Genomic DNA, 27521 nt, shown 5'->3' with positions numbered 1-27521 from the left:
TTGTTCTTGTTGTCCAGGCTGGAGTGCAGTGGTGTGATCTTGGCTCACTGCAACCTCCACCTCCTGGGTTCAAGCAATTCTCCTGCCTCGGCCTCCTGAGTACCTAGGATTACAGGCACATGCCACCACCCCCAGCTAATTTTTGTATTTTTGGTAGAGATGAGTTTTGTTGTGTTGGCCAGGCTGGTCTCGAACTCTCGACCTTAGGTGATCCACCCACCTCGGCCTCCCAAAGTGCTGGGATTACAGGTGTGAGCCACCACACCCGGCCTTAAATGTTTTTAAAGCCGGGAATAAACAGATCATTGAAGGTTCTTTCAAAAAAATCAGGAAACCTGAACCCACTGAAGGCATCAATTACATCTAGGCATAAAAGGTAGTCTAGCCTTTTTCATTATAAATGGTGTATTGCCAGCTTCAGAAGAGAATAAGTATATTTTGACTAGTAAATTAAGTCATTAATGTTACAAAAATGGTAGATAACTTTCTTCTTGACTGAGATAGACATATACAGATAGATATCATTCTCCCTGGGGTAAAACCAAGGTATACACACATCAGTTACCAGATGTTTCTATATTCCAGAACCATCTAAATAGTCACATGTATCACAAGAAACAACTTTATAACTTGGCAAAAACTAACGTCTATTTTTTTTTTTTTTTTTGAGACAGAGTCTTGCTCTGTTGCCCAGGCTGGAGTGCAGTGGCGTGATCTCGGCTCACTGCAAGCTCCGCCTCCCGGGTTCACGCCATTCTCCTGCCTCAGCCTCCGGAGTAGCTGGGACTACAGGCGCCCGCCACCTCACCCAGCTAATTTTTTTGTATTTTTAGTAGAGACGGGGTTTCACTGTGTTAGCCAGGATGGTCTCGATCTCGTGACCTCGTGATCCGCCTGCCTCGGCCTCCCAAAGTGCTGGGATTACAGGCGTGAGCCACCACGCCTGGCCTTCTAATTTTTATTGTGCTGCTTTAAAAAGATTTTTCCTTGTGGGGAAAAGAAAAGATTCTCTCACTGAAGAGGTCAGGTGGCCTGGGGCTCTAGTCCCCAGTGTACCTTCTGGGCCCCAATGGCTAAAAACTAAGGCTGTTCCAGGCAGAGTGCAGACAGCCACTATTGAGTGTATCTTACTATCTAACTGCCATCTAAGCAGAGTTCCTGACCCTCAAATCACAGTGCTCCATCCACACTCAGACACAACTGAAAAGGTACAGGAGGAACCTAACTGCAGAATGGTGGCTTTCTCATGACTGCAGCTCCTAAATTACTGAATTTAAGTCAACTACTAGAACCTTTCTGGGCACAAAGTTTATTATTCAGCTATGTCATATGGTGATCTGCTGAGTTCATGGGGAAAAAATTTTTAGTATTTTCACCAAACACACCGTAAATGCAAGACATGAGATGAACTGTCATAATTATTTGACACACATGTATTCAGTTTTTGTTTTTTTGTTTTTTTTTTTGAGACGGACTCTCACTTTTTTGCCCAGACTGGAGTGCAATGACGCGATCTCGGCTCACTGCTACAACCTCAGCCTCCTTGGTTTGAGCAATTCTCCTTCCTCCTCCCAAGTAGCTGGGATTACACGTGTCTACCACCACACCCAGCTAACTTTTTTTTTTTTTTTTTTTTTTTTAAACTAGAGACGGGGTTTCACCATATTGGTCAGGTTGGTCTCGAACTTCTGACCTCAAGTGATCCACCTGCCTCTGCCTCCCAAAGTGCTTGGATTACAGGCGTGAGCCACAGCGCCTAGCCAGGATCCTGTGATTACTTGACTCTTTGCTCTTGGTGCTATTTTAAGGGTTGCTGAGAAGATGCTGAGCAATTTTGCCAGTTGGTAGAATTTAATCGTATTGATAAGAAGTTTACTGGGGTGAGGTGCAGTGGCTCATGCCTGTAATCCCAACACTTCAGGAGACCAAGGTGGGTGGATCACTTGAGGTCAGGAGCTCAAGACCAACTTGGACAATATGGTAGAACTCTGTCTCTACTTAAAGTACAAAAATTAGCCAGGCAGGGTGGCGTGAGCCTGTAATTCCAGCTACTTGGGAGGCAGAGGCATAAGAATTGCTTGAATCTGGGAGGTGGAGGTTGCAGTGAGCCAAGACTGCCCCACTGCACTCCAGCCTAGGTGATGGAATGAGACTTTGTCTCCCCCACACACACAAAAAAATTGTTCATTGGGGTAGATCACAGTTTAGAGCTGAATGGGCCTCAATAGAGACAATAAGTAGTTCAACTTGAGGAGGGAGAAAGAGAAAGAAAAAAGGAGAAGAAATGAGACCCAGACAAGTTAAACGTACCCAAGAGTCCACACGTACAGATCTGAATAGTGAAAAAAGAATACGGACTAGAGACCAGAATTCTAGTCCAGCTTGAACATTAAGTAACCACGTTATCCTCCAAAGGTCATTTTCCTGTTTGGCATTAGCCATCTCCCTAATAAAACTAAAAGATCAGATTCATGGTCCCTTTCAGCTCTCAAATTTCATGCCTGGCTGGATGCAGGAGCTCACACCTCTAATTCTAGCACTCTGGGAGGCCAAGGAGGGAGGATCACTTGAGCCCAGCAGTTTGAGATCAGCTTGGGCAACATAGTGAGATCCCATCTCTTAAAAAAAAAAAAAAGTTAGGTGGGTGTAGTGGCACATGCCTGTAGTCCCAGCTACTTGGGAGGCTGTGGTGGGAGGACTGCTTGAGCCCAGGAGGTTGAGGCTACATTGAGCCATGATTGTGCTACTGCACTCCCAAGTCTGCCTGGGTAACAGAATGAGAATCTGTCTCAAAAGATAATAAAATAAAATAAAATAAATAAAATTCCATGTCTAAAAATCTCTTTTTTAATTCCCAGATGTCACCCTGTATATAATACAGGGTCCTCACAAAATGAAGTTTAACCCATTATTGAAAAGTCATAAATTCAATGATCTCCTTGTACCAAGAATAAGGGGTTGACACAATTCAGCAATCATTACTGAAAGCCTGGGTAATATGATTTTAAGGATGTACTTTAATGAAATAAATATGGACAAAGCCCAAATGTAGGGCTTCATGACTAAATTGGTTCTAAAAACAAAACGAAACGGTATGGGCAAATGCCCTAGATGATGCACAACAGAAGATGGGATAGGTAAACTGTGGTGAGGATCCAACACTATGCAGAGATTAGAATCAGTATAAATACACTGAAGGAAAAACACACAAAACTCTGCAGAATGATCTTTGTAATTCTGAAAGTTACAATGCAAGGGACAAAGTCTACAAAACTATGGCAAATTTAACAGTGAAGTTATCCCTGAATGGCAAAAAATCCCTTTGTCTCGCTGCTTTATTTCTTTTTTGAAAATAAGTCTTTTATTGACACAATTGTCAAAGTTTAAATGGGAATTTTCTTACCGTTAGCCACTGGTGAAGTTGCTTCAAACACTTCTAACCATAACCACATTTACCTTATACAGATCTTCACAGTCATACAAATGAACTGCAATGATAGTTTCTTTTTTTTGTTTTTTTTTCTCTTTTTTCTTCTTTCGAGATGGAGTTTTGCTCTTGTCGCCCAGGCTGGAGTGCAATGGCGTGATCTCAGCTCACTGCAACGTCCGCCTCCCAGGTTCAAGCAATTCTCCTGCCTCAGAATGATAGTCTTAAAGTATGAATAAACATTCCTATTCCCTAACAAAAACATCAGAATAACCCCAAACAAAAGAAAGTGTAAGAACTCAATGTCTACACATTTTCTAGGGGGTTATTTCTTTGTCACACATGACAAATCCTCTCATGAGTAATGTCTGTCCTTGACTGTCTTATCTCAACATCTCTGGAAGAGTGAAGGAAAAAGGTGAGCCTCTCTTGCTCTGAGGAGCAAGAAAAGGTGCATTCACTAAACACATACTTCCATTTTTAATGAAACTAATGAATTTGAAATTTAAACTTGTCAAATTTTTATTTTAATAATTCAAGACTTAAGCCTAAAATGAACACACGTATTAGTATTTTCTAGAACATGTGTGCTATTAACCTTTGATTTATTTTAGCCACAAGGTGGCAGGAATTTCCATGTTAAATTCTGTCTTAAAGACAGCCATATTTGAGGACTCCTCTTAAATGACATTCATAGAGCTTTAAGTAACAGGCAGCTACAACCACGTTAAAACTAGGTCCCTTGGCCGGGCGCGGTGGCTCAAACCTGTAATCCCAGCACTTTGGGAGGCCGAGATGGGCGGATCACGAGGTCAGGAGATCGAGACCATCCTGGCTAACACAGTGAAACCCCATCTCTACTTAAAAAAATACAAAAAACTAGCCGGGCGACGTGGCAGGCGCCTGTAGTCCCAGCTACTCGGGAGGCTGAGGCAGGAGAATGGTGTAAACCCGGGAGGCGGAGCTTGCAGTGAGCTGAGATCCGGCCACTGCACTCCAGCCTGGGCGACAGAGCCAGACTCCGTCTCAAAAAAACAAAAAACTAGGTCCCTGGCTCCTCAGCATCAGTGACCAGCCATCACTGGAAATGAAGTATACCAAACAATAACAGGGGGGCAGCAGCAGCAATCAAACATGTTGGAAAAATACTTAATAGCTGCTAACTTTTGAGCTCTGACTACCTTACCTTATAGGTATTATGAAACATGTTTTGGAGGCATTATCTTAGTTTTCTCAGTAGCCTCATTAGCTAAAGACTATAGTTATTCCCATTTCAGAAATGGGGCTGAACCATGACAGATTAACTTGACCAACGTCAGCTAGAACAGTGGTGGCACACAGTCTATTCCAAGAAACTGGGCTCTGGAATTGAACTCAACCTCCAAGTTCACTTCACAAGTACATCAAGGTCACATAGCCTTCCAAGCAACAGTTGTTACAAAGAGAAAACTGAGAATTATCAAAATAGCCCTTTTACCTAAAGATTGAGCTTTGGGTGGCCTGCCAAAGAAGGCATGGAGAAATGACACCAGGCTGTCATGTTTGGAGCCCATGGAGCAGGCCTATAGGGTTCACTGGAAGTCCTCAAAGTCAGTCCTGGAAGGACCAGACTTTCCCAGGCTCAAGCCACTTCAAACTGCTCCAAGCAGCCCAAACCAGTGGGTTAAACTATAAATACATGCATATATGCAGAAATATTTGTTTCTCTTTAATCTTCACTTTGTAGCTGAGAAAACTGAAACTCAGAAGTCGAGGTTACTAAGTCCGGGCTACCTGACTTTGGAGTTTACACTTCTCTACTACAACCAATGCCTCTCAAATAAAATTAATTCTCCTCACAGAATGAAAATATATTCCACATCCCTTTTAAAAGCTTATTAGAAAACTCTAATAACAATTTTTGTAACACTGTAACACAAAACTGAGTTTTCCACTCCTTAGATCGTTAACTTTTTAAATACCTCATTGCTTTCTAATTCTCTCCATCTTTGAATTCTTGCAGAGGGAATGAGAACAATATTCCTATAAGGCCACTTGACTGGCAGGAACTAAAATTAGGCAGTCTCTCTCCAAATATTCTTATTGGCGACTTTTGGTCAGTATTTAGTATTTAATAGGTGTTAACTGACTGAATATTAGAACAAAGGATACGAAGACTACTTCCCTAATCGAAATGCCTAATTTATTTAAGTTACCTAATTCTTAATTACACAATTCCTAACAGACTTTTCCTTCCTCCTTGGGATCAACGGAAGCCTACCTATCTCTTAACAACCACGCTAAAGATTTTGAGAACACCAGGGTATCTACGTTCAGTTTGCTGTCGTGGTTAGGATTCTTTTCAGCAATAATTCTGCCTTGACTGGCCAGTCTACCTTTCCTGTGCTTGCAGTCTTAATGCTCTGTTTGTCTGTTTTCAAAGAAGGAAGGCTAAATATCAATTACTTTATCCTTACCAAAATCTTATGCCTCTTGAAAGCTATATAGCTTATGTCTCCAACTTATGTTCTCCCATTCAACTAATTAACTGTTAAATAAGCATTTTGTTTCCCCTTAGCTAATTTAAGTTTTCAAATAAGGCCACAACAACAGGCCTCTGACAATCTCCAAATATCCTTGGGTTTATCACATTATCTCATATTTTCCAACAGGGACTTGGCTCTACCAAGTATTCAATATAAATCTTTGTAAAGTAAAACATGGCCAGGTACAGCGGCTCACGCCTGTAATCCCAGCACTTTAGGAGGCTAAGGTGGGCAGATCACTTGAGCCCAGGAGTTCAAGACCAGCCTGGGCAACATGGTGAAACCCCATGTCTACAAAATATACAATAAAAAAATAAAAAAAATTGCCAGTCTCATAACCCAGCCTCAAAATAAATAAAAATTAAAACACTATGGAGCCTCTACTTTCTCACTGCCCTCACTTTTATCCCTCATTCTACTGAGGGTATAAAAGGTAAAATTTTCCTGGTCTTCTTACGTGATACAACTGAAGAACAAAATTAGTCAAAAAAAGAAGAGAAAGAAAAATCAATTTGTTTTATGACTCATACCACAATTTCCATCATGTCTGAGACCTTATGCAAATTGCCAAAAAATTTTAAATGAACAAAGGATACAAACAGAAGAAATAACAGAATGTGTTTAAACATATTAAAAGCCTCCACTCTCACTTATGGGAAAAGTGAAAATTAACATGATATATCACTTTCACATACTAGATTGGGAAAGTGTGATAAAGTCCTGTGTTGGGGAGAATTGGAGAAATGGACACCCCCACAACGCTGATGAGAATTTAAACTAGCTCAAGCTCTACAACAAAATTTAAAGTGCAGTTCTACTTCTGGGAATTTATCATACAGATACATGCTTGCATACACGTGACACGCAAAAAGAGATTCACTACGATATTGTTCATAACTGCAAGAGACTGGAAACAACCTAAATATCCAAACTGAGATTAATCAAAGTCATGCCATATCTGTACAATCAAGTACTATGTAACTATAAAAAATATATTTATATACACAAAACATTCAAATGCTATGGTATCATTTGTGTAAAAGCAGGAATAGATACATGTAGCATTTGTTTTCCACATGGTTATCTCCCAAGAGAAGAGGTAGTTGGGGAGTAATACTAGGAGGAAGATTTGTACTATGTGCATCTTCAAATCTTTTATATTTTGAACCATGTGAGTGTTATTGATTTTACAAATAAAGTTCCATTTACCTTATACACATTTCCATCTTCTTCTCAGTCTTATCTTTCCTTTCATAGTCCCTCCCAAGTGAGTATTGCCTTTAGTAACCTAGCTGAGGTCCTACTCTTGCAGCTCATTTTACCTTTCCCCTTCAGGGCTCAGAGTCAGCCAGTGTGGTCTTTTCTTTCACCTGTCTGACACAGAGGACAGTCAGTCTGCTCCTTCCAGTATGGTATCTGGAGGTAGTTCAGGCTTCCATAGTCACCTAACACCCAGTGCTGTGCTACTGAGCACTTTGTATGCCATTCTTTCATGTTCATATTCTGAGCAGATCTGTTAAAGGCCATAAATTTGTGGGACCCCCATTTCTCTCTCTAGTGCTCAGTTTATTAGATCATTTCAAGCCTACAGAATTATCTTTTCCTAGGGGAGACTGTTTGATCTGTAAAGTACTGCCTGTTTTTACTGCACTGGAATATATTTTTTCCCATAAATCTAAGAGCAAATTACACTGATCCAACGTCTGCACGCTCCTAAATGACAATAGTAATCAGGTAATCAGTGAGTAAGAAGACTTAACATTTAACACTGTTGTTTAACACATGATCCAACTTACCAGCTTTAGATAAAATAGCAATAATATATGTGTCATACAAGACTGGGAGAGGGGGAGAGACTTTACGTTATTTGGCAACAATACCAAGGCCCAGAGTTTCTGCAAATAGGGTGTGATTTAGTTTCATACTAGACCACTCTATTATTGGCATTAAAGATATATTGAAAATGTAATACAACTTTAACCAATGTAGATTCTTATTAGACATTCAAACTTAAAAAGAAAGGTACGATTACAGGGTCAAACTTTGTAAAATAAAGCTTCTCTCTGCCACCCACCAGCCCTTATCAATTGAGAAATCCACAAAATATGTTACTGTACTTAACTTAGTTATTATATAAAGATTAAAAGTTTCAAGCTGCTTACTGTCTAGCTTGGTCCTTACTGGAATAGGTTACATTTACAACTGCAGTTTCCGAGTCAGTGTTCACTAGAGGAAGAGAAAAACAAAGAAAATAAAAGTTAGTTTTATTTCTACTTCCTTCCTTTTACAAATTTGAAAGCAATTCAGAAGACATGTACCTTGCTCACAGCTCTCCACCACTCCATACTGGACTAGTAAACTATCCAGCACCTATCAGGAGGGGGAGAGAAAATTAAAAATTTTGAGTTTCCCAAGTTATTATCAAGGGCAGGAATATGTCTTAAAATCACTAAGTAATTGTGATGGAAAAGAGCCAAAAAATTATCTGGGGCTTTGGACTGCCAAACTAAGGGATGGATACCACAAATACCACACTCAGACTTGTCTCTTCTGCCCTCTCCTAGATCCCTGACATTAATCTCATTTCCTAGGGCTAACCAAGAAGTAACACCGGCTCAGCAAAGTATGCAAAGTCACAGCCGCCTGGTTCCTGAGGCTGAAGAAGGAGCATATATTTCTCACACATACACAAACACATCATCATACTTTCTACTTGTATACAAAGTCACTAGATAAGGGACCAAGTTAAAAACTAAAGTTTAACGGGGGGTGGTGGCTCGCACCTGTAATCCTAGCACTTTGGGAGGCCAAGATGGGAGCATTGCTTGAGGCCAGGAGTTCGAGACCAGCCTGGTCAACATAGTGAGACCCCATCTCTAAAAAATAAAATAAAAAGAGAAAAAAACTAAAGTTTTATCTATAATATGTTCTTTTCCAAAGGACTTCCTTTACAGCTCTAATGGTTCTTACAGAACAGATTGCTCAAGGCAGGCTAGCAAAATGAAGACAGCACAGTGCATACTCTACCTGGAGTCGAATTTAAAGCCCAACATAAATACATAGACAGCAAAAGTATGAAATGAAGCGAACATTTCTTAGTCTACACAGGGTTGGAAAATGTACAATCTGAAGTTATCTATGTTTTCACCATCTTTCCTGTAGCTGTATTATTAGAGTACGCATGTTATCCAAATGGAGAGGCTGTTAAAACAGTAACTCTACGTTTATTGTAATATCAACTGCAGATGTATGTCTCGTCAATATAAACCAAATTCAGGTGTCCTTAGCTTCTAAGAGCTATAGCAAAACCAAGTAAGCTTCTGTAAATAATAGCAAACTACTTACTCACCAATTTAACTACAAATTTTCTTATGTATGTATGTATGTATGTATGTATGAGACAGGGTCTTGCTATGTCACCCAGGCTGGAGTGCAGTGACATGATCACAGCTCACTGCAGCCTCAACCTTCTGAGTTTAAGTGATCTTCTCACCTCAGCCATCCAAGCAGCGGGCACTACAGGTGCACAGCGCCACCCTGAGCTAATTTTTAAATTTTTTTGTAGAGATGAGGTCTCACTATGTTGCCCAGGCTGGTCTCAAACTCCTGAGCTCAAGGAATCCTCCTGCCTTGGCCTCCCAAAGTGCCGCGATTACAGATGTTAGCCCTAGCCTAACTGCAAAGTTAAAAAGGCTGTTCCTTGAAAATGTTTTTCAGGCACCAGGAAACAGTAAACCATTAGAAAACAAATTTTTATGATAATTTACTACTAAACTTAAGCAATTTCTTCTAAATGAAGTTTTATCTTAGGTGGTATATTTTAGGCTTTTGTCTACTGTTTCCAGTTTGAAACATATAACATGGTTTGTCTGGGGGTGAGCTTTTGTTTTTAGTTTTGGGTCAGGGTCTCACTGTCACCTATGCTGGAGTGCAGTGGCACGACCATAGCTCACTGTATCCTCAACCACTGGGCTCAAGCAATCCTCCCACACCAGCTTTCTGAGTAGCCAGCACTACAGGTGCATGCCACCACACCTGGCTAATTTTTAAGTTTTTCGTAGAGATGGGGGTCTCACTATGCTGCCCAGACTGGTCTCAAACTCCCAGATTCAAGAGATCGTCCCAGCTGAGCCTCCCCAAGTGCTGAGATTACAGGCATGACCCAGCGCCTGGCCTGGTTTTTCTTTTAAATAAGGTTAATACCTATTTATGAGTGAAATGCCCTTTCATTTATTTTTATTTGGTAAATTTCCTTTGCATGAGGTAAACTGAATTATTATTTGGTAAATCTCTTTTGCATGAGGTATACACACAGAAGCACATTAATCTTTGTCTCTGATTACAGCTACTGTTAATCACAAAAAGACATTCAAATATTTCATGAGTGAAGTGAATACTTCAGAGGAGGAAATCCTGGTATATCTTATAGGAAGGGTACTCTGTAAAAGTGCTTGTCTGTTTTATAGGTGAATTTGCCATATGATGTTGATCACAGACTCATTTTATAAAGGCCAAAAATTAAGAAATCTCTCACGCTGCCATTCAAAGAGAAAATATACAACACATAATTCCTTAAATTAAAAACAAGGATGGCCGGGCACAGTGGCTCATGCCTGTAATCCCAGCACTTTGGGAAGCCGAGGTGGGTGGATCACCTGAGGTCAGGAGTTCAAGACCAGCCTGGCCAACATGGCAAAACCTCGTCTCTATTAAAAATACAAAAATAGTGGCAGGGCACGGTGGCTCACATCTGTAATCCCAGCACTTTGGGAGGCCGAGGTGGGCAGATCACGAGGTCAGGAGTTCGAGAGCAGCCTGGCCAACATGGTGAAGCCCTGTCTCTACTAAAAATACAGAAATTCGTTGGGCATGGTGGTATGCACTTGTAGTCCCAGCTACTCAGGAGGCTGAGGAGAACGGCTTGAACCCAGGAGGCAGAGGTTGCAGTGGGCTGAGATCGTGCCACTGCACTTCAGCGTGGGTGACAGAGCAAGACTCTGTCTTTAAAAAAAAAAAAAGAAAGAAAGAAAGAAGAAAACACAAAAAATTAGCTGGGCTTGGTGGCAGGTGCCTGTAATACCAGCTACTCAGGAGGCTGAGGCAGGAGAATTACTTGAACCTGGGAGGCGGAGCTTGCAGTGAGCTGAGACCACACCATTGCATTCCAGCCTGGGAAACAGAGCAAGACTGCACTTAAAAAAAAAAAAAGAAAAAAGAAAAAAAAAGGGGGGAGGAGGGGGCAACCCTAATTTTCTAAACAAAAATGAAATTTTTTCAATACAAAAAATGTTTTACTTCATACTTAAGTCAGAATTCTAACAAATTCATTCCACCTTCAGTAATGAAGGCAGGAGGAAAAGTATGTCTATCATCAAAATTTAGTTTTTAAATGAAAGCCACACTAATAATAGTAGAGCTTTATAGCAACTTGGATGCAGGCAGGGGTAGCAGAGGGGTTCAGGGAGTAGGGGGTAGTTGCCAGTTTAATATGTCATTTAAAATTTAGCTTTTAGGGCCAGACACAGTGGCTCATGCCTGTAATCCAGCACTTTGGGAGGCCAAGGCAGGTGGATCACTAGAGGTTAGGAGTTTGAGACCAGCCTGGCCAACATGGTGAAACCCCATCCCCACTAAAAATACAAAAATTAGCCAGGCGTGGTGGCACATGCCCGTATTCCCAGCTACTCAGGAGGCTGAGGCAAGAGAATTGCTTGAACCTGGGAGGTGGAGGTTGCAATGAACTGAGATTGCACCACTGCACTCCAGCCTGGGCAACAGAGCAAGACTCTGTCTCAAAATAAAATTTAGTTTTTAAATGAAAGCCTAATAGTACAGCTTTAGTACTAATAGTACTAATAGTACAGCTTTATAGCAACTTGGATGGAGGTAGGGGTAGAGGAGGGGTTTAGGGAGTAGGAGGTAGTTGCCAATTTGTTTAATTAAACATCCTTCTTAATTCTTCTGAAAAGCAATTTGTTCAGTAATTAAGTATATTAGTCTCCACACAGATTACCTTATGCCACCTTAACTTTTATTACTCTTAGAGATAACACTACAAAAGTTAAACACCTGTGATCTATAAACAATACCGACTAAACCTACAATAATGCCAAGGCAACAAATATTCTTCAAAAGCTACAGTGCCAAAGTGATAAATACTTATATACACACACAATTATATATACATACATTTATGTTTATATATATGTATACAACCTGTATCATATAATCATATAAATGATACAGGTAAACTTTTTAACTTAAAAAATCAGGGGACAATCCTTTCATGCTCTTCCTTTCCAAGTTAGGCCTGGTAGAATGGCTTCTACAAAGAAGGGTTGTGAGAAGAAGGGCTGCTCTGCCACCAACAAGTTGATGACCTGAGAACACATCATCAGCATTCACAAGGGTATCCACAGAGCGTGCTTCAAGAAGACTGCCCCTGGCCAGGCATGGGGGCTCACGCCTGTAATCCCAGCACTTTGGGAGGCCGAGGCAGGTGGATCACAAAGTCAGGAGATCGAGACCATCCTGGCTAACACGGTGAAATCCTGTCTCTACTAAAAATACAAAAAAATTAACGGGGCGCGGTGGCGGGCGCCTGTAGTCCCAGCTACTCAGGAGGCTGAGGCAGGAGAATGGCATGATCCTGGGACGTGGAGCTTGCAGTGAGCCGAGATCGCGCCACTGCACTCCAGCCGGGGGACAGAGCGAGACTCCGTCTCCAAAAAAAAAAAAAAAAAAAAAAAAGACTGACCCTGGGCATTCAAAGAGATCTGGAAATTTGCTAAGAAGGAGACACGTGTTCACAGACACGAGGCTCAACAAAGTTGTCTGGACCAAAGGAATAAGGAATGTCCTATACGATAATATGTGAGCAGCTGTCCAGGAAATGTAATGAAAATGAAGATTCGCCAAACAAGCTCTATATTTTGATTACCTGTGTACCTATTACCACTTTCAAAAATCTATAGTCAATGCGGATGAGAACTAGCCACAGATCATCAAATATGTTAAAGTTATAAAACCACACACACACACACACACACGAGAAGAAATATACATTAAAATTTTCACTGCATATATTCAAAACACAATTGCTTGTATAGTTAAACATTCTATTCCTAAGAACAGATAAATGCTATTGGTTGTCAACTTCTGTGTAGGTAAAGTCTTTTTTTTTTTTTTTAACAGCCTTACTCTATCACCCAGGCTGGAGTGCAATGGTACAATCTTGGCTCACTGCAACCTCCACCTCCCAGGTTCAAGTGATTCTCCTGTCTCAGCCTCCCAAGTAACTGGGATTACAGGCACAAGACACCACACTCAGCTAATTTTTGTATTTTCAGTAGAGACAGGGTTTCACCATGTTGCCCAGGCTGGTCTTGAACTCCTGACCTCAAGTGATCCACCTGCCTCGGCCCCCAAAGTGATGGGATTACAGGTGTGAGCCACCACACCCGGCCATATAAAGTCTTTAGAAAGGTAACTAGAAACTACAATCCTGTGCACTTTTTTAAAATGGTAAATTTTATTGTCTGTAAATAAAACTTCAACAAGCATGACTTTAAAACAAACAAACAAAAAAACACAAACAAAAAGCCTTCTAATCCTTAGAAGAAATAGGTGCAGATTCAATCTTGGTACCTAGCTGTGAAAAAATTTAACACAACTTAGGAGATTTTACATACACCCCATAGATGGATTTCAGTGGATCTCTGATGTCTTACTCAAAGTTTCATGTACAAGGTTTGGAAGTAATGACAACAGAATAGGGAGAGGGCTGTCAATAGCCTAATAAGATTCCCAAATCTCAAAAGGATTTCCAACCCCCCAAAACGACTTGAACTGTACTATAGTAACCCCATCAATCTTAAGGCAGGCCATTATCTGAATATGCTCTTTTATGTCAAGGGCTACCAAATGGTATCATGCCACTCCAGCCCCCTGAACTGTCAAAGAATAAATACAACTTACACTTGATAAGTTCTGACATTTTGCTTTTTTTTTTTCATTTTTTTTTTTAAAGACAGAGTCTCAGTGGAGTGCAGTGACATGATCTTGGCTCACTGCAACCTCCGCCTCCCAGGCTCAAGCCATTCTTGTGCCTCAGCCTCCTGAGTAGCTGGGATTACATGCATGTGCCACCACGCCTGGCTACTTTTTGTATTATAGTAGAGACAAAGTTTTGCCACGTTGGCCAGGCTAGTCCTGAACTCCTGAGCTCAAGTGATCTGTCTGCCTCAGCCTCCTAAAGTGCTGGGATTACAGGTGTGAGCCACCGTGCCTGGCCGCATTTTGCTTAATTCTGCATTAAACAGGAAGACAGTGTTCCTGTTACCTGTCACATAAACTATTTATGTGCCTGTTTTTGTCTCCTAGATTCTTGTCCCCTCTCAGTACCACTAATCCTTCTATGTCAACCACAAATATTTCTTTTAAACAGTCTTAAAGGCAAAAAAAAAAAAACCCAAAAAACAAAAAACAAAGCAAACAAAAAAAACATGAAAAAAAACCAAAAAGGCTTCCACTGTATATTTCCAACACTTTCACAAGTTCCCATACCCAAATAAAATCTTAAACCAGAAAGGAAACATTTCTCTATGCGTAGGTAAGTTTAAATTCCAGTGACAGGGGAGGGAGGAGGGGTATAAATGCAAAGTAAACCCTCATTGAAAATGTCGTTCTTGAATTCCCCCCTATTATGTATTTAGGACGTGAAAGCCTCAAATGTTCAGCCTTTTTTTAAAAAAAGTTCATCCACAGCTGGGTGCAGTGGCTCACGCCCATAATCCTAGCACTTTGGGTGGCTGAGGTGGGTGGATCACTTGAGGTCAGGAGTTTGAGACCAGCCTGGCCAACATGGTGAAACCCCATCTCTACTAAATATACAAAAATTAGCTGGACATGGTGGCATGCACCTGTAGTCCCAGGTACTTGGGAGGCTGAGGGAGAAGAATCCTTGAACCCGGGAGGCGGAGGTTGCAGTGAGCTGAGATTGCACCACCGCACTGCAGCCTGGGCAACAGACTCCATCTATTTAAAAAAAAAAAAAAAGTTCATCCAAACGTATAAACAGTACAGAAAGAATCCCATGAAAAATGCAAAGATTATCACTTCCTGAATGTAGTAGTACAAAATTAAGATCACTTATAATAGTCTGAAGTAGAAACAACCTGAATGAATGCTTACTGACTGATGAATGGAAACAAATGTGGTATATTTGTACAATGGAATATTATTCAATAAAAGTACCATAAAAGGGAGGTACTTATACATACTGCAATATAGACAGACCTTGAAAGTATTATGTTACCTTGTTAGTATAGTGGTTTTAAATTAAAAAAAAAAGAAAGAAAAGAAGGCATTATGCTAAGTGAAAAAGACAGTCACACAAAACTACTTATTATATGATTTCATTTGTATGAAATGTTCAGAATAGGGAACTCTACTATAGACAGAAAGTAGATTAGTGGTTTCTATGGGCTGAGGAAAGTGAAAGTGGAGGGCGATAAATGTTTATTTTTGAGGTGATGAAAATGTCCTAAAATTGTGGTGATAGTTGCACATTATCTATTAACATACTAAGCCAGGATAGTGGCTCACATCTGTAATCCCAGCACTTTGGGAGGCCCAAGAGGGCGGATCACTTAAGGTCAGGAGTTTTGAGACCAGCCTGACCAACATGGAGAAACCCCATACCTACTAAAACTACAAAATTAGCCGGGCGTGATCACGCATGCCTGTAATCCCAGCTACTCAGGACACTGAGGAGGAGAATCACTTGAATCCGGGAGGCAGAGGTTGTGGTGAGCTGAGATCGCACCATTGCACTCCAGCCTGGGCCACAAGAGCAAAACTCCATCTCAAAAGAAAAAGAAAGAAAGAAAGAAAAAAAAAAAAAACTAAAAAAAAAAACAAAAAACCCAAAAAATTAATTGAATTGTACACTTTAAATGGCGAATTGCATAGTATGTGAATTATATCTCAATAAAGCTGTTAAAAAAATACTAAGAGCAACTTTACCAGGTAATGGCCTAGTTTTGCATTTTAAACTTTGAAGTATTATTGATCGCTTCTTGGCCTTTTGGCCAAGAATCATAAACAGAACCAGCCTAGTCTGGTTCAACTTTGTGTGACAAAATGGTGATTTGTTCTTCAGTTGCCATGGATCCCCAGCTTGCAAGTTCTGTAACCTGAGCCTGTCCAGATGAATCACGCATGCAACCACAAGCAGAACCTAAGTGCCTGGACTGAGACAGGACCAAATTAAGAAGTGGACACCACATGACGTGATCCATGATCCAATCAGATTGAGTCCTGGTATCACCTCCTGGTATGATCCAGTCAGATCACACCTCCTGGCATCAGATCACTGTAAGATTCAATCAGATCATACCTCATTAACCTCTGTCTATAAAGTATGTCCCAGCCCCCACCTGGGGGTGACAGATTTGAGCCTGACCGTCTCCTTGCTTGACAGTCTTACCACGAACTTTTCTCTTTACAAAAGAACCTATGCTTTGGTGTTTGGCTTTCCACTGCACACGGACAAACAGAACCAGTTTCGTTCAGTAACAGTATCACTGAAATACAGGATAAACTGCATGAAATTTGATTCACTTTGACATTATGTATACACTAACGAAACGATCACCATCATGACAAGTTTCTTCATGCCTCTCTTCAATCTAGTAGCCTAGTTTACTGACACATACAGAGATCACTGCAACAAAGACAGTTTAAAAAACTGTCTTTGACCTGCAATGTGATCAGATTTCCTCAGCCACACACCAGTTATATCCCCACCTCCCTCACAAAACTGGCTGTATTTAGCTGGTACCACTATGGGCGTGAGGTAGATAATTTATGTTCTGCAGGTAAGCCTTCTGCTGACTGCTTAGTCTTTATACCCACTGCTCAAGTCCCATCACTCCTGGGCTATCTGAATCGAGTCTGATTAGTATGCTTGCCTGTAGCCTAACACTCTATGACTATATCCTCCTGCCAGCAGGTACTACCCTTCTGTGGTTTCGAACTGCCATTATAACTTGTCCAAACTTCAACATGGCATAAGAGGTTGTCAGTTACCTGGTACTACTTCTCTCTTCCATATATTCAATGTACTTCCCACACCTATGCACCAGTAACACCCTCAAAACTGGGTAAAGTCTCTCTCGTCATCTCCCTAATGCCCGTTCTTGGAAATCAAAGCAATGTCACTTTATAATCTCTTTCCTGATCTTTATTTTCCTGCTAGTGATTATTAACCACAGTGATGTGATTGTCAGGTGTGTCACAGTAATGTATTTTTCAGAGTCACATTGACTTCCATGCTTAAGCTGGCAGGGAATTTATAATACATACGATCTTAGATTCCAAATCTTTTTTATTTGACTATGTTATATTTGCCTTATGTGTTTCAGAAGATGGAACAACAATGTCGGGCATTATAGTCTGCGCACCAATCTATATCCTGAAAATCTCTCTGGAAATGGGTTACTCCTTCATTGTGGCTCTAAAACAGAGCTGCACGATCCCATAAACCTCATGAGGCAAGGGACCATGTCTTACCTTTGAACCCAGTGCTCAGGATCAGTGATGAACAATAAAAGGTTAAAAAGAAGTCACATTTTTATGTTTTACAGGGCAAAGGAAGCTAGTTCTAGGTTTCTTTTTCTTTCTTAGAAAGAGAGTCTCGCTCTGTCATCCAGGCTGGTGTGCAGTGGCATGATCTCAGCTCACTGCAACCTCCACTTCCTGGGCTCAAGCCATTCTCCCACCTTGGCCTCCCGAGAAGCTGGGATTACAGGCATGTGCCACTGCGCCCAGCTAATTTTTTGTATTTTTAGTAGAGACAGAGTTTTGCCATATTGGCCAGGCTGGTCTCAAACTCCTGACCTCAAGTGATCTGCCCACCTTGGCCTCCCAAAATGCTGGAATTACAGGCATGAGTCACCGTGCCCAGCCAGTTCTAGGTTTCTTTAAAAGTCCATAATAATATAAGCAAACGGGTATTCATCAGGAATTTATACAAAAGATGTAGAAGTGGAACAAGCATTACAAAAATCACAGTGAGATTAAAGTATTAATAAAATGCAATGCGGGATAGTTAATGCTCACTTGCCCACACCTTGCCAACACACACACACACACACACACACACACACACACAAAGGATAGTTAATGCTCACTTGCCCACACCTTGCCAACACACACACACACACACACACACACACACACACACACACACACACCCTTCCAAACACCAAAGCCAATCTCAGTCACTGGGGAGGGGTTTCTAGAAAGGAGTCACCTTGACTACCACTCACTGCAACAAGAGACAAAAAGTCTCCACAGAATCACCCTTAGAGCTAGGGATATGGAGATGAAGGGAACATCCTCCAAACAGCTAAGCATATTTTATAGAAACAGGAACTACTTATCTGTTATCGGTAAGTTCATCTCAGGAACTGTTCTTTTACATCTATCTGTGAGAAATGGCTATATTACAAAATGAAGAACAATCTGTATTGCAGGTTTCAAATAATCATTTCCAGTTAAATATTGATATATAATTCCAAAACAAAATAAAGAAATATCCACCTTAATGTATATTTCTCTAAAATGTTAGCATCGTAGTTACTTGGATAACACTCAAACCATTCCTCACACTGCTGCGAAAATGACTGTCAAGTTGAGAAAGCCAGCACCGCAGACCAGACCATTAATAAGATCCTAAACCATGCTGCATATCCCCTTTATCATTGAAAACCCCAAAGGGAAGCCCAGCCTTCATCATACCAACTTTCTAGCAAAGCCTCCCAACTTTCTAGCCACCTTCAATGCTCACAAGTTAGATCCTCTAACATGGGGAGGAGATGATGCTTCAGGACTCCTAGGAGTCATGTGATCAGAGCCTCCAAGAGAGAACAGTCCAAGTTACAATCCGGTCACACTGACCTCTGAAGTCACAGTGGAAAAACTGAATCCACAGCTTAAGGGGCTTACATTATGTTTCTCTTGGGCAGTGCTGAACTAGACTGATTTTATTTTTATTTTAAATTTATTTTTTATTTCAATAGGTTTTTGGGGAATGGGTGGTATTTGGTTACAAGAATAAGTTCTTTTTTTCTTCTTTTTCTTTTTTGAGATGGAGTCTCACTCTGTCACCCAGGCTGGAGTGTAATGGCATGGTCTCGGCTCACCACAACCTCCACCACCCGGGTTCAAGTAATTCTCCTGCCTCAGCCTCCCGAGTAGCTGGGACTGCAGGTATGTGCCACCACCCCAGGCCAATTTTTGTATTTTTAGTACAGACAGGGTTTCACTACGTTGGCCAGGCTGCTCTCAAACTCCTGACCTCGTGATCTACCTGCCTTGGCCTCCAAAAGTGCTGGGGATTACAGGTGTGAGCCACTGTGCCCGGCCTACATAAATAAGTTCTTTAGTGGTGATTTCTGAGATTCTGGTGCACCCATCACCCAGGCAGTGTACACTGTACCCAATGTGTACTCTTACACCTCACCCTCCTCCCACCCTTTCCCCCAAGTACCCAAAGTCCACTGTATCATTCTTATGCCTTCGCATCCTCATAGCCCAGCTCCCACTTATGAATGAGAGCATGTGACATTTGGTTTTCCATTCCTGAGTTACTTCAGTTAGAATAATACGGAACTAGACTGATTTTAAAAGCTGAGCTGAACAAGTCACACCCTACTACAAACTCTAAGACATCCCTAACAAGTGCCCTGAAGGCCCTGTGTCCCACTCATCCTTTAAGGCCATTCTCTTCTCTCCAACCACACCAGCCTTCATTCAGTCATGAATCAGGGCTGCTAACATTTGAGTGCTTTCTGGCAGCAGCATTGTCCCAAATGCTTTATCTACTTTAACTCAAATCCACACAATCCCATGACACAACATTATTCCATGTTATAGATGGGTAAACTGCAGCACAGAAAAGTTCACAGTGTCAGAACCTGGACAGATAAATGCTGGAGAAATGATTCGAACTCCAGCTCACAGACTCCAGAGCCCAAACTCTTAATCACTTGGTCTAGTAAGCTGCCTCATTTCCCTACCCAATTTAAATAAAATATAAATACACAGATGGAAACCAGTTCAATCCTTACTTGGCCATCACTTGCACTGGAAAATCAAATCTGTCTGTTGGCCGGTTAAGAGCTTTATTAACTCCCGTGTATCCCTAGCTTATGTTCCAAGTACTAAATACTATACTTCTATACATCTCAGTTAGAAGAAGGTATTAGCCAGCATTAATGTGTGCTACATTTTACTCACAGAAATACTCATAAAAACATTCAAAATAGTTCAACGTTAGGTGGTTTTTGAACCACCTGCTTTCAAAACAGGGACTTCCCCCGACCCCTAGAAGAAACCACTGTTGGTTTGGTGGGGTTTCTCCAAGTGTTTTTAGAAGTATGTGTGTCACATGAAAGGACGCTCTGCACCATTAGCCATTAGAGAAATGTAAATCAAAACCTCAAGGAGATACCACTTCACCTCCATTAGAATGGCTATAATTTTTTTAAAAAGAAGGAAAATATTATGACTCAAGGGACATAATAAAAAGAAAAATAAAAGGAAAATAACGAGTGTTGACTTGGATGTGGAAAAATCAAAACCCTCACACATTGCTGGATAAAATGGTATAGCTGCTATGAAAAACAGTACAGCAGTTCCTCAAAAAAAAAATTAAAAATAGAACTACCATATGATCCATCAATTCCACTTCTGGGTATTGATATGGTTTGAACATTGTGTCTTCAAATCTCATGCTGAAATGTGATCCCCAGTGTTGGGGGTGGGGCCAGGTGGGAGATGTTAAGGTCATGGGGGCAGACCCTTCATGAATGGCTTGGTGCCATCCTTGAGGTAACAAGTGAGTTATTGCTCTGTGAGCTCACATGAGATCTGGTTGTTTTCAAAGAGCCTGGAACTTCCTTTTCTCTCTTGCTCCCTCTCATGCCATGTGACATGCCCACTCCCCTTTGCCTTTCACCATAAGTAAATGCTTTCTGGGCCTCACTAGAAACTGAGCAGATGCTGGAGCCATGCTTGTACAGCCTGAGGAACCGTGAGCCAAATAAACCTATTTTGTTTATAAATTACCCAGCCTCAGGTATTCCTTTACAGCAACACAAATGAACTAACCAAGTATATATTCAAAAGAACTGAACACAGGGACTCAAAGAAGTATTTCTACACCCATGTTCACAGGAGCATTATTCACAATAGCCAATAATTGAAAGGTGAAAGCATCCCAAGCATCCTCTGACTAATGACTGGATAAAACAAAACGTAGTACATATAAACAGTCATCCCTCAGTATCTGTGAGGGATTGGTTTCAGCAACCCCCTACCTTGGATACCAAAATTCATAGACGCTCAAGCCCCTTATATAAAAATAGTATAGTAGAGGCTAGGCATGGTGGCTCATGTACGTAATCCCTGCGCTTTGGGAGGTCAAGTTATCACTTGAAGCAAGGGATCACTGGAGGCCAAGAGTTTGAGACCAGCCTGGGCAACACAGGAAGACCTCATCTCTACAAAAATAAAAATAATTAAGACAGGTGTGGTGGTGAGTGCCTGTACTCGCAGCTACTCTGGAGGTTGAGGTGGCAGGAATGCTTGAACCCAGAGTTAGGAGGATACAGTAAGCTATGATTACGCCACTGCACTCCATCCTGGGTGACACAGTGAGACTCTGTCTCCAATAATGATAATGATGATGATGATGATGATAAACAAGTAAAAGTTTAAAAATAAAATGATTTTATATTGTGTGAATTTCTCAATATTTAAAAAGGTATGTGTATATGCTCATATAGTCACATATATACCCAAAGAACAGTATTTGTTGAGTTTTAAATTTTCATACTAGAGTGTCAAATACTGTTTTAAATGTTTTACATAATCCATCTTATTTACACCTCAGAATGTAGCAATTATCCCCATTTCATATATGAATAAACTGAGGTCGATTTTAAGTAACTTGCTCAAGTATGACATTCCTCACCTTGCTACCCTCCCCCACCACCCCAATCTGTCATCTTGGTGATACATCCTTCTTGGTAAATGCAAACCTTTGGAACTGCCACATGGAATTTCAATAGCTGGGAGTCCCAGCTATTGATCTGCTATCTTTCTTTCATTCCACCCGCTTCAGGCATAGGGTCCCCCAACATGCCACACAGTCTGGGGAGAGTTGAGCAAAGAACTAGGACAGCACTGACTGCCCAGGGTCCCCTTCTAGGCTTTTCGCCTCTAAACCAAAATGCAAAGGCTAGAGAATCCTAGAAGCAAACACCAGTTTCAGTAACTAACTTACTCCTTTAGCAGAAAGGCAGGACTATCATTCCAAACAGCCACAAATTACTAGAGAAAAAGGGAAAGAGAGCAGTTCAGAACAAAGCCTAATTACAACTCTAACATAATTTTGGTAAAATCACAGAATAAGAAGTGAATTTTCCAAATGAGGTGAAAAATGTCCAAGATTATATGGCCTCCAAAAGCAGTAGCAGACCATCCCGATGCTGGCATTTTACCCACTACCCCCATTTAAAGCTTATTTTAAAAGTAAGAATAAAAGCAACTGGAGGAGGAGAAGAGGTAGATTCCAAAGTCAATAATGATAGGAATGTTTCCTACAAGAATTAGTCCTTCAGGTGTGCAGCAGTTATCCTTCTGGCTCTATGGGGCCTTATAATAAAATTCCTAGACCAGTTCAATAAAGGGAAAAAAGAAAACTCAGAATCTCTCACTACTGACTTACGCCATAGAATTGAATTTAGCATGAGCAGTTCTCAACATTCCATCAATAGGTGCAGTTAAGAATACCAGACTACATGAAAACACATGATTTCATAAAATTGACTTTAAAATACACAAATAATTTTGGGAAAACACAGCAGCTCCACTTGCAAAAGGGCAAAGGAATCACAGCTAACAGATGCTAACATCAACATACAGCGTTAACAAGGGATCACTGGAAGAAGTCTTAAACTTTGCCGGGAGGAGTGTTAATTGAGATATTTCTCAAAAGACATTTGGCAATTAAAAAAAGCCTTGAGGCCAGGTGCGGTGGCTCACCCCTGTACTCCCAGCACTTTGAGAGGCCAAGGCAGGCGGATCACCTGAGGTTCGGAGTTTAAGACCAGCCTGGGCAACATGGTGAAACCCCAACTCTACTAAAAATACAAAAATTAGCCAGGCATGGTGGCAGACACCTGTAATCCCAGCTACTTGGGTGGCTGAGGCAGGAGAATGGCTTGAACCTGGAAGGCAAAGATTGCAGTGAAGCAAGATCACATCACTGCACTTTAGCCTGGGCAACAGAGTAAGGCTCCATCTCCCAAAAAGCCTTGAGGCTGGGCATGGTGGCTCACACCTACAATCCCAACACTTTGGGAGGCTGAGGCAGGCGGATCGCTTGAGTCCAGGAATTCAAGACCATTTTGGGCAACATGGCTAGACCCCATCTCTACAAAAAATACAAAAAATTAGCTGGGAATGGTGGTGCATGCCTGTAGTCCCAGCTACACGGGAGGCTGAAGCAGAAGGATGCCTTGGCCCAGAAGGTCAAGGCTGCAATGAGCCAAGATCAACCTGGGCAACACAGCGAAACCCTGTCTCAAAGACCAAAATTAACTAAGTAACTAAGTTAATTAATTAAAAATCCTTGAAACATTGCTAATCTTTGACCTGCCAATTTTATTTCTGTTCAATTGTCACTAAAGAAATCAGCAGGAATGTGGGTATAAATTTATCCAGATATGTTCATAACTGTGGTAATTGTTACACGAGGAATGGTTAAGTAAATTACCAATTACACACAGAACAGAAAAAACATCCATTATAAACTTAATGAGTCCAATTACATAACATTTACAACAAAATTAAAAAAAGAAAAAACTGTGCTAAAAATAAAAGAACAAAAAAAAATAAAATCTTTGTGCTTCAAAGAACACTATCAAGAAAGTGCAAAGACATAGATAACAGGAGAAAATATTTGCAAATCATACATCTGATAAGGGACTTGTATCTAGAATATACAAAGAACTCTTACAACTCAACACTAAAAGGCCAAGTAACCCATTTTTTTATGCACAGAGGAAGTGAATAGACATTTCCTCAAAGAAGATATATAGATGACTAATAAGCGCATGAAACAATGCTCGACATCATTAGTCAGTAGGGTAACAGAAATCAAACTAAAATGACCTATTGCTTCACACCCACTAGGACAGCTATAATTGAAAAGACAAATAATAAGGATATAGGGAAACTGGAACCCTCAGACATTGTTGGTGGGAATCTAAAATGGTACAGCCTCTTTGGAAAACTGTCTGGTTGTTCTTCAAAAAGTTACCATATGATCCAGCAATTCCATTCCTGGGTATATACCCAAAGAACTGAAAATCTATGTTTACACAAAAACATGTACACCAATGTTCAGATTGGACATTCAATGGAAACAACCCAAATATCCATCAACTGATGGATGGATAAACAGTAAGTGGTATATTCACACAATAATTATTACCCAGCCATAAAAAGGAATGAATTACCTACTAAAATCTGGCTGCACCTTGAAAATATTATGCTAAGTGAAGAAAGCCAGACATAAAAGGCCATATAGTGTATGATTCCATTTATATTAAATGTCAAATCTAGAGACTCAGAAAGTAGATTAGTGGTTTCTAGGGCCTGGGAGGAGACTGGAAGATAGGAGGGGCAAGTGACTGTTAATGGCTATAGGGTTACTTTTGGGAGTAATTAATATGTCTTAAGATTAGTGGTGATACTTTCAAACCTTTAGAATATAATAAAAACCACTGAATTGTATGCTTCAGAAAGGTGAATTTTATGACATCAAATATAGTTCGATTTTTTTAAAAATTAAAAATGTTAATTTAAAACAGGATATAAAATCATACATGCAAGACCCAACCATGTTGAAAAATGTCTAATCATTAAACTGAACTATTAGTCATGGAATAATGTTGCCACTGGGAGAAAGACTTTTTCTTTTCACTTTTCATATTTGCTACAAGGAGTATATAATTTGAGAATCAGAAAGAAAACGAAAACAAATATCAAATCTGAATTATATTGGCCTTTAGATGGTTTTTTTTAAAAAATGCCAGGAAAATAGACATTTCTCTTTTTTTTTTTAATTTTTGAGACAGAGTCTTGCTTTATCGCCCAGGCTGGAGTGCAGTGGTGTGACCTTGGCTCACTGTAACCTCTGCCTCCCAGGTTCAAGCAATTCTCCTGCCTCAGCCTCCTAAGTAGCTGGGATTACAGGTGTGCACCACCATGCCAGGCTAATTTTTGCTTTTTTTTTTTTTTTTGGGAGACAGAGTCTTGCTCTGTCGCCAGGCTGGAGTGCAGTGGCACGATCTCGGCTCACTGCAACCTCCGCCTCCCGCGTTCAAGCCATTCTCCTGCCTCAGCCTCCCCAGTAGCAAGGACTACAGGTGCATGCCACCATGCCCAGCTAATTTTTGTATTTTTAGTAGAGACAGGGTTTCACCATGTTGGCCAGGATGGTCTCAATCTCTTGACCTTGTGATCCACCCGCCTTGGCCTCCCAAAGTGCTGGAATTACAGGTGTGGGTCACTATGCCCGGCCTTCTAGTCTTAAGGCTCCCCTGGGAGAGTACTGGAGAAACACAATTGAATGAGCAGAGCCAAATGTATGAATTATTTGGAGACCAGGCAGAGGAAAAAAAGATGCTTACCACACCAACTCATTGCGGCATATTGAACACACTGCTAGGCAAGGTCAGAGTTCTATGCAAGACAGGGGACTAAGGGAGTCCCTCCCTCCATTAGCATTTGTTTCCTATGATTGACATGTGTTTCATAATAAGTTCAGCTGCTTCTGAACACTGGGCAGACAAATTATCAGAGTGTTACAAATGTCCTTGAAATTTTCTCCTTCTGAAATTTATTGGTGGGGTGGAGCAGGTAGTTCTACAAGGCAAACCAAGGTTTCCCCACACCCAGTGTTGCTCTGTCTCAGCTAGTGTGTATTCAAGATAAAGGCATTTTTTGATCCCAGCCATGTTCTCTTATATCTGCTGTACTTAAAAAACTGCTTAAGTCCATGAGTACTGCTTTTGGTCCAAAATTCTATTAATCCAACTATTCACTCAGATCCTATCCCTCAGATGTGATCCCACTTCATGTTGTTTAGAAAAGATTTGGGTACCAATTTGGATAGCACCTACTGCGAGTAAACTGGGACTGGAAGCAGGCATTCTCAAGTAATTTTAAAGGTTTCAATGAGTAACAGGGGTCCATTAATAATCAAGGAGAAGTTATGGTTAGCAGAAGACAGTTTAGTTAACTGCAAATCTTTTAGGAAATCAATTCTATAAAACAGTAAATTGACCTCACAGAAGCTCTATTCACCAACCAAGTTCACCTGGAGTTTAAAGATATTACAAAACAAAATCTCAATTTTCTAGTCTTCAAACTGCTCCTCCTCATGTGCCTGCTTCTGTCCTCAACAACAGGATTCCCAGAGTTGTGTCTGCAACTCGCCACTCCCAGTCCATACTTGGTTTGGAACCTATATGCTCTTATAGCTTGTATTTGGTCCCTACAAAATATACATCCATGCATTGGCTATACATGGGGCAATTCCATGCATCTCTTATTGTTAACAAGTGAAGTCTTATACAGGTGCATTTAAGAGGTCAAGCTGTGGTCAGCTAACTGGTGAGGGGTCGGGGATGCAGAGAACTTAAGTGTCAACTTCTAAGATGACTTGGTAAAGTTGTAACTTGGAAATGTCTTTAAATATAAAAAGACTATTTCAAAATTAATGTTCAGCCGTGAATATAAAACAATACCCACTGCACTGTGAATTTTGAGCTAAAAACCTTGGAAAATGCCCACCATGCCTCTTTTTTTTTTTTTGAGATGGAGTCTCCCTCTGTCGCCCAGGCTGGAGTGCAGTGGTGCGATCTTGGCTCACTGCAAGCTCTGCCTCCCGGGTTCACACCATTCTCCTGCCTCAGCCTCCTGAGTAGATGGGACTACAAGTGCCTGCCACCACGCCCAGCTAATTTTTTGTATTTTTTAGTAGAGACGGGGTTTCACTGTGCTAGCCAGGATGGTCTCGATCTCCTGACCTCATGATCCGCCTGCCTCAGCCTCTCAAAGTGCTGGGATTACAGGTGTGAGCCACCACGCCCGGCCTACTGCCCACCATGCCTCTTGGCTGATGAGTGGCATCCATGCAATTTAATATGGTTCGAGAATGCCATACATTACTCTCATCCACTCCCAACTGATTCTCTACTAACTACCTTTAAACTAGAACACACTAGGTCTTCTTACTTCTAGGACACAATCCCTGATCACCCCAGTCTTGGTTAACTCCCTGTACTGGGATGAATAGCATCCTTTAAAAATTCACCAGTACCTGTGAATATAGCTCTAATCCAATTACTAATACGCTTTTAAGAGGGAAATTTGGACAGACACACACAGGGAGAACACAACGTGACCACAAAGGCAGAGACTGGGAT

The 27521-nt window shown here is 41.0% G+C and overlaps 1 protein-coding gene across 5 annotated transcripts in view; it reads right to left on the bottom strand.

The window, feature by feature from the left end:
- IGF2BP3 (insulin like growth factor 2 mRNA binding protein 3) overlaps positions 1-27521 on the bottom strand; it is a 155487-nt gene that overhangs the window by 38612 nt on the left and 89354 nt on the right. For 2 of the 5 annotated variants that reach the window (XM_065542204.1, XM_065542205.1), the window contains exons 4-6: positions 8736-8828; positions 8271-8322; positions 8115-8178 (exon numbers count right to left, since the gene is read on the bottom strand). In XM_065542204.1, coding sequence (XP_065398276.1) covers positions 8115-8178; positions 8271-8322; positions 8736-8828 — 209 coding nt within the window. The remainder of the gene's footprint in view (positions 1-8114; positions 8179-8270; positions 8323-8735; positions 8829-27521) is intronic. The other 3 variants (XM_005549984.4, XM_074035354.1, XM_074035355.1) reach the window with 2 other exon arrangements.

This window comes from Macaca fascicularis, chromosome 3 (genome assembly GCF_037993035.2).
Source record: "Macaca fascicularis isolate 582-1 chromosome 3, T2T-MFA8v1.1".
In the NCBI taxonomy this organism is placed as follows: Eukaryota; Metazoa; Chordata; class Mammalia; order Primates; family Cercopithecidae; genus Macaca; species Macaca fascicularis.
The sequence above is the reverse complement of the archived record's forward strand: the minus strand, read 5'-3'. Positions and strand labels throughout refer to the sequence as shown.